This window comes from Morus notabilis, unplaced genomic scaffold, assembly GCF_000414095.1.
Source record: "Morus notabilis unplaced genomic scaffold, ASM41409v2 Scaffold1449, whole genome shotgun sequence".
Taxonomy (NCBI): domain Eukaryota; kingdom Viridiplantae; phylum Streptophyta; class Magnoliopsida; order Rosales; family Moraceae; genus Morus; species Morus notabilis.
Window position 1 is genome coordinate 76001 of NW_010357392.1, and position 8543 is coordinate 84543.

An 8543-nucleotide genomic window follows, 5' to 3' on the forward strand; every position below is an offset into this window, starting at 1 on the left:
TCATCAAAACGAACGAGGCCAATAAACAGGAAAAGTTTTCATCACTTGAGCAGCATCTTCAAAAATTTTCATAAAAGAGAGAAAAAAAAAACATGTTAATAGAGGGCACTTTGACAATTTGAGGAGCTAAATGGGGGCAGTTCCGTCTGTGAGCTTTGACTATATATATAAAAATCTAGACTTCAACCGACCTCCACTTAGCATTTCCTGTTAGGGGAGAGAGAGAGAGAGAGAGAGAGATATATATATTTCACCAAAATATCTCCACCGGCCATGGCGAAGAAAAGTGGAGGAGGAGGAGAAGAAGAAGAAGAAGGAGAGAGCTCAGGGAAGAGGATGAAATTGGCCAAGGAAGAAGAGCCACAAAACGGCGATGTCGAAGAAGAAGAGCTTCTCAGCGATAGCGAGCTTCCATTGAAGTCCGGCTTCTTGTTCTACCCTATGACTCCCACTTCCTTCGTCGTCTCCGATGCCCTAGACCCCGATTTCCCCGTTATCTACGTTAACAAAGTCTTCGAGATCTTCACCGGCTACCGCGCCGACGAGGTCCTCGGCCGAAACTGGTACCGATTGTCTCAACCCTTTCCTTCCTTCATATGTTTGTTTCCTGAGAAAATAGCGACGAAAAGTGTTGGAAATCTTGTTTCTTTTTGGTTTTAATGTACTGTGGCTTTTATGTTTATGTTGTGTTTTGTTGGCTGTGGATGATGTTTTTGTTTTGTTTCCTTTTTTATGAAACTGGAACTGATTGTAGCAATTTTGGATTTTTAGGAACAAATGCTCTTTTTTGAAATAATCTAAACTGCGTCTACTGTGATTCATTTTATTGAGACCCATTTGTAAATTTTTTACATTTTCTTTTGTCTAAACGATCTTACTGTTGCGTTTGGTAATCTGGTATTTGATTGTGCAGCATATGGAGGATAAAAGGATCAAAATTTCTTAAGATATTAAATGAAAAGGCCGATCCAAGTTTAGAAATTCTATAGCTTTTTTATGTTCTTGTTTTGAAGTTTGAAACAAAAGCCCCTTTTATACAGTTGGGGGTAAGAAATTTGTTGATCCATTACAATGCTTTAACTTTCCTCTGATTTGAGCGTTTCTATTTTGATGGAGGAAAGTATATGAAGCGAGAAATCTGTATCCCGTGATTACTTATTAAAAAAAAATAGAGAAAAAGAAATCCTCTTTTCTACTGCCGATTTCTTATAATCTTAATTTCAGATGAAGACTTATGTCATGCCGTGGCTGATTCTGTTTTTCATTGTTTTTACTTTTTTTTGGTCAGTTCAATCTATATGGGCTGAGGCACTGTGTTTTTGCATATACTTTCTTTAGTCCTGGCCCTTTTTCTTTTTTTTTTTTCAATTTAGTAAACAAGGGCACGAGACAAATGAACATTTGGAGGGTCCTCTGCAAAAATATCATGCAAAGATATTGTACGTAGGTTGATATCTTTGTTCTATCGGAGAAGGATTATATGTGTGTTCGAAAGAGTATTTGTTTTGTCTTTCAGATTGATTAATGCTTTGTTTTCTATTCTTGAGCTTATTTCATATATATATATATATATATATATATATATATATATTACTAGTTGTAAGGTACATATGTCTGCTCTATGACCTTCACATTGTGCTACAAGATGTTTCATTAACCCCCTAAAATAAATATTTTCTTTCAGTCGGTTCTTACAATATAGAGACCCTCGGGCTCAAAGACGGCACCCTTTGGTTGACCCCGTTGTTGTTTCTGAGATTAGAAGATGTCTTGAAGAAGGAGTTGAATTCCAGGGGGAGCTTCTTAATTTCAGGAAAGATGGTACGCCCTTGGTTAATATGCTAAGACTTGCACCCATACATGATGATGATGGAATCATGACACATGTTATCGGTATTCAAGTATTTTCTGAAGCAAAAATCGATCTGAATTGCCTATCATATCCGGTTTTCAAAGAGACTTGCAGTCAGCAATTTGACCAGTCAGGGAAGTATCCTTATATTAGTGGACAATCACCAGCCAACCAGCAACAACAAATATGTGGCATTCTTCAGCTTTCAGATGAAGTCTTGGCTCACAACATCTTGTCGCGTTTGACACCAAGGGATGTTGCATCCATTGGTTCTGTCTGCCGAAGGATCCGTCAGCTCACAAAAAATGAGCATGTGAGGAAGATGGTTTGTCAAAATGCGTGGGGAAGAGAAGTCACCGGCACACTGGAATTGATGACTAAAAAATTAGGATGGGGGCGTCTAGCTAGGGAATTAACAACTCTTGAGGCTGTTTGTTGGAGAAAATTTACAGTTGGAGGTGCAGTGGAGCCTTCACGATGTAACTTCAGTGCTTGTGCTGCTGGCAATCGACTTGTATTGTTTGGAGGTGAAGGAGTTAATATGCAGCCAATGGATGACACATTTGTTCTAAATCTTGATGCTGCAAATCCTGAATGGCGTCGAGTTAGTGTGGAATCATCCCCACCAGGGCGCTGGGGTCACACTCTTTCATGTTTAAATGGTTCTTGGTTGGTAGTTTTTGGAGGATGTGGGCGGCAAGGATTGCTCAATGATGTCTTCGTTCTTGACTTGGATGCCAAACAACCAACATGGAAAGAAGTTTCTGGCGGAACTCCCCCTCTCCCTAGATCCTGGCACAGTTCTTGCACAATCGAGGGTTCGAAATTGGTTGTTTCAGGTGGATGCACAGATGCCGGAGTACTTCTCAGTGATACATTCTTGTTGGATCTCACGACAGACAAGCCAACATGGAGAGAAATTCCAACATCATGGGCTCCACCCTCTAGGTTGGGGCATTCACTTTCAGTTTATGGCCGCACAAAGATTCTCATGTTTGGCGGGCTCGCAAAAAGTGGCCACCTGCGGCTGCGGTCAGGAGAGGCTTACACCATTGATTTAGAAGATGAAGAACCCCGCTGGAGGCAACTTGAGTGTAGTGCGTTCAACAGTGTTGGGAGCCAGAGTGCTGTGGTTCCTCCTCCTAGACTTGATCACGTTGCTGTCAGCATGCCTTGTGGAAGGATCATCATCTTTGGCGGATCGATTGCCGGGCTGCACTCTCCTTCCCAGCTCTTTCTATTGGACCCGTCTGAAGAGAAACCATCATGGAGGATTCTGAATGTTCCCGGGCAACCGCCTAAATTTGCTTGGGGTCACAGCACTTGCGTGGTTGGGGGTACTAGAGTCCTCGTATTGGGCGGCCACACCGGTGAGGAGTGGATACTCAACGAATTGCACGAGTTGTGTTTAGCAAGCAGGCAGGACTCGGACTTCTGATATGATAATGAGATGGCCAAGCTGCAGTACCACATACTTCCACACCAGCCACTCTGGAAGAAAATTTTGTTTTCATGATCCGTTCTAGTTCCTGCTGCATTTGTGATTTGCTTTTATATTGCATTATGTGCGTGAGTTTTCTGATGTGTTGTGGTCATATTTAGGTCTGTATTATATTGTAAAAAGTTTTAACACCTTTGTGCCTATTTTGACGTTTGTACATTATGAGCATAGGATATTAAACCTATATGTAATGTTAGCGACTCTTTTGCCCCTGGCACCTTTCTTCCCACACAGTCTTTTTGTTCATCTTTATCAGTTTCCTAAGAAATTCACGAAGGCAATACAAATGACTTTTATGGTTTCCTGGCAGAAGGCCATTGCGCCGAGCAGCTGAGAAGGTTCAGTCTTTCAAGGAAATTCCGGTCAAAATAAAGATGCACAGAATTGGAGTGAGTCACATTCTCATAAGAGCTACATTTTCTCAACAGCAGACGATGTGGTTCCTTAATAAATGTAGTCTTTCGTCTCTTTTTTCTGGGGTGCCTTGCAGTAACTGATATATAGCATATCTTGTATTGTTCTTCTAATCCGTCCTTTCAGGGTAGAAAGCTTCTTGCTTGCTGTAGATTTTAGTTCGTAACTTAACCAAAATTGGGTTTTTGTTTTGGTTTTTGTTTTTGTTTTTGTTTTTAAACAACCCATCTGAAGCTGATCTATGTCCTACGACGGCCTCTCAAGTGAATAATGTTTAGTATTATATTATCTGCTTTTGTGAGTTACTTGTCCAATTACTCGCTCTTTTTTTTATTTATTTTTTAAAATTTTTGGTAGCACGTCCAATTTACTTGCTTTTCTTAAAAAAAAAAAAAAAATTGCTTGAAACTAGTCATGTCTATTTTAAAATCAATAATTAAGATCTTGATTATTATTGTTAGAATGTGAATCTAGTTTGGGCCCATCACTGATCCCAACCTCACATGCATGCAATGTAGAAGTGACCAAAAAGGTTGAAACAAGAAACCCAAAACCGCGTTAGTGCACGAATGTTTGAAAAAGAAAAAAAATTGTTAAAAACAACATAAGAAAAAAAAAAGGTAAAACGCTGATTAAAGTGATACGTTGGAAAATTAACATTGATTTAAGGACAAGCTTTTGTTTACCGTTTCTGCATTAGGTATAAGGAAACAATAAATATTTGGCATTTACGGCGAAACATAGTCAAGTCCAAACGCGAAGCGGCAGAGCCAAGATCGATTAGTTTCTAATATCATTATTTATACGTAAGATTTTCAAATGAATTCTCCTTTTTCCTGTCATTTTGCCCTCTATATTGAATTTTTATTTCAAAATTTGCATATAAAAATTGTCTAAATATTTCAATGACGCCTTACTTAATAATAAAAATGTGTATACATACTGTAACTACATCGATAAAAAATATTGTATATATATCTCTTACTTTGAGGGATGACGTGTCTCCAGAGAAAAAAGTTCGTCACTTTTCATGATATAAATATGGGAAATAGTAAAAAATATGTCAATATGAAAAGCTTAAAAAAGTATATAGGCTAATTTTTAGTCATAGAAATTAATAGGCTATAACTTGTCAAGTTATGGTTCATAATCAGATAAGTTATTGACAAACTTGTCAAGTTATGGTTTATAACTAGATAAGTTATGAACAAAAACTGTGAATTATGGACAATAACTTGTCAAGTTATGGTTCATAACCAAACAAGTTATGGACGAAAACAGTAATTTGGCCTATTTATTAACTTATGTAAACTATTGGCCTATTAATTTTAATTCATCTTAAGTCTTGGCCTATTTCCTTCTTTCTCCTTATAAATATATTGGTGAATATCTGCATATTCTTTGGGCCCGTTTAATTCGTTGATTCGAATTTTTAATTCGAATTGAGATGTAATTTTATGTGAGAACTTTTCATTATAGTAAAAAAATTAAATGTGATTGTTTCTGAGAACTTTTTAATGTAACAAAACTTAAATTCTAAACTCAAATTGGTGAAATAAATGAGACTTTTGTTTTATCTTTACTAACATTTTTTTTGGGTATTTACATTAAGGTCGCAGATTTTCTCTTTCATTTATCACGAGATTGCTCGTGTTTCAACTTGTGGACAAAATGAGTAAATCAGCCACAACTTATTGTTGAGCTTTTTACAACATCTATTAGCAAGCTGGTTTGTGATTCATACCAAATAAACGCGCAAACTATAACCTCTTTTTTTTTTTTTTCTTTCTAATGATGAGTCTAATATCTTAAATTTTGGATTTGGAATCTGCATGTGTGCATGTGAAAATGGAGTGGCCAATCTGCATGACTTGCAAGACATATATGAGGACCCACACGCAAGGGATAAATTCATTTTTTGACAAAAAAGTTTTCCAAACAGCCAATTGATCTGAAATGTGGGTCAAGACAACAATGTGCTTTCCTTTTTGTCAATCCCAAATGATAAAAAAAAAAAAGAACACAAAATTTGTACCTAAAAAGAGGGTCCTCAATGACCCTACCATCATCTTCTTTGTGTCCAATCCTGCTTATAATTTGAAGAAAAAAAGGCTGTGTTCTACGCGCCTCTTTCTCTGACAATTAGTTGTAACTTGTAATATTGAAGGGGGAAAAAAAAAAGAAAATCAAGAAAGAGATGAGAGATGCACGTAGACACATCATAACGTGGCATGAGATCTTCTCTCAAAATTAGTCACCCATGCTTGAAGGTCCTTTCTCGGTCTATTGATTGTGCGGCGTTAAGCTTGCGGTGGTGTGAGTGAAATAGAACGCATCTTTTAAGTATAATTAAGTCATTTTTACTTTCTCTTCTACTTGATGTGCCTATGAATTTTTGCTATTAACGAAAGGACCAAGAGACTATGGTCCCTTTTTTAACTAGAAAAAAAGTGACATAAGAAAAGTAAAAAAGATTTGTATACAAGGCGATAAGAATATTTTTGTAGTTGTACTAGATAATTGTTAGGAGACCCACATTAACTAATTGCAATAATAAACAGTCATAATCACTTGTACGTGGTTATTTAGGTTTTTTTTTTTAAGTTTTAAAATGGGAAAGCAGTTAGTTGATAACGAACGGATTTAATTTACTTCAAGACTTCTTAAAAAAAAAAAAAAAAGCTTACGTCAAGACCCTTTTTTTTAAAGATATTTCTTGGCAACTTTAACTTGTATGTTTGTCTGTTTTTCTTGGTTTATTCAGTTACTCAATGTAATGAAAGAGAAATCTTCATCTTTTCAAAAAAAAAAAAAAAAAAAAAGAGAGAGAAATATTCACCTTAGTATCAGGAAATTGACTTGAATACGCCGAAAGAAAAATGCATGAAATTTTTTTGGTCTTTGTCTCGAGGAATTTGTCCTATATAGTTTGAGAAATACGTTTTAGTTGTGCCCACTGCCCACGCATGCATTCTCTTTGTCCCATTCCCATATAATTCTAATATTCTCTCTCTCCTTTTTTTCCCCTTTATAGTCTATATTGAATTCTTCACAGAACTAGAAGCCAAGTTCATGTGAGATAAATGAAAAAAGTAATCATGGCACTTGTATAGGTTATGCTTTATTAATTAATGACCATGTATAATCTATACACATAACCCATCATTTTTGTTCTCTTTCAACAGTAAAAAGCATATATCTAACGAGAGGAAAAAAAGAAGTACTTTACGGGCCCGTTTACTTCACTGATTCGAGTTTGTAATTCGAGTTGAGATGTGATTTTGTGTGAGAGCTTTTTACTGTAGCAAAAAAGTTAGATGTGATTGTTTCTGAGAGCTTTTTACTGTAACAAAACTCGAATTCTAAACTCGAATCGGCGAAATGAACGGGGCCTACATAAATAAGATGACTTTATTCATTTCTAAAACTAGACTTTTCTTTCTAAGAAGATCTTTTAACATTAAAGTAGTGGCTCTAGAATTTGGATCTTACCATTGAATCCTATATATATAGAGATACATACATATAAACTAAACAATGACTTTTGATTTTGTGACATGATAAGCTATATATTTTACCAAAATGTTCTTCTAACTATATATACATATATGTTAAGATAAAGCATGAATCAGAATTTCACATTATATAATATATATATCTACACAATTCCAGGAAAAGAACAAAATAAAAAATGGGTTAAGGTATTAGTATCTTACCTAAAGGATCAATCAAGATATGTAGTAGATTAGATTGACAAAATTATCTTAAAATTTTGGCTTATAATATGAAATGACAACCCAAAATCTCGTAAGACATATTCAACGTTAGAAAAGCATACACGTTGTTCAGTTCCTTCATTCCACAAGGTATGTGTGCTCATGATTAATGTAAAAAAAAAAACATGCAAACTCTAAAACCGTAATTGAAACTGTGGGCTCCCTAGGGTTCAAATTAGATGTATACAACAGCTTAGGTCTGAGGATGAAATCAATTTGTGACCTTTACATGCATTTGAAAACATTTAAAAATTAAAAAAACCGTCAAAATTTTACATTTAAAATATGAATTAAAAAAAAGTTCTTAAAATATTTTTGTAAAATTTTCAAAATTTTTTGTTTCTAATTAATTAATCGAAAAGGCAGAAGGGACATTTTATGATTTAATTAATTTTTTGAAAGCATAATGCAGGACATTCTTGTTCTCCAGCAACGACTGCAACAAAAGCATGAGCAAGAACAACAGAAGCAGGAAGAAACTGAGGACCAGCAAGCAAAAGAGAGCCACTTTGTTGACCAACGTTTTCCTAATTGTTTTGACACTGACCATGGAAATGGAAGCATCCTAATTGAGTCTGAGAAAGACGGTAGGGACTCGGACCTGGCACCGGGCGCGGAGAAGCTGGTGGCGGGAAAGGCGCTGCCGGAGAAAGGGAAGCTGCTGCAGGCAGTGATGGAAGCAGGGCCACTCCTGCAGACTCTTCTCCTGGCTGGACCTCTCCCTCAGTGGCAGCACCCGCCTCCTCGTGTCGACACCATAGAGATCCCTCCGGTGGCCATTTCTCGCACTCCGCCGCTGACCTTTCTTCACCATGACTCTTGTTTTAGTCACAAGAGAAGCCTACCACACTCTGATCATGATTATGTTTTTAACTCCAACACAAAGTACCAGAGGATTCTCTACCAAGGCTGTAGTTCTTTTTATTTTCTATCTTTTAACCTAAATTTCATGTCAGCCAATTCCTTTCATACTGTAAAACGTCCAAAGGATTCAGCATGA

At 36.5% G+C, this 8543-nt stretch overlaps 2 protein-coding genes across 2 annotated transcripts; both read left to right on the forward strand.

Annotated features, from left to right (window-relative positions):
- The first annotated feature begins 215 nt into the window (after positions 1 to 215).
- LOC21388994 (adagio protein 3) lies at positions 216 to 3564 on the forward strand. The gene is made up of 2 exons (XM_010089884.2): positions 216 to 563; positions 1685 to 3564. The coding sequence occupies exons 1-2, from the start codon at positions 274 to 276 to the stop codon at positions 3288 to 3290; spliced, it is 1896 nt and encodes a 631-aa protein (XP_010088186.1). The 5' UTR covers positions 216 to 273; the 3' UTR covers positions 3291 to 3564.
- A 4385-nt stretch (positions 3565 to 7949) lies between these two features.
- Positions 7950 to 8543, forward strand: LOC112092799. The gene has a single exon (XM_024169827.1). It carries the CDS (start codon positions 7950 to 7952, stop codon positions 8541 to 8543), a length of 594 nt encoding a protein of 197 aa, XP_024025595.1.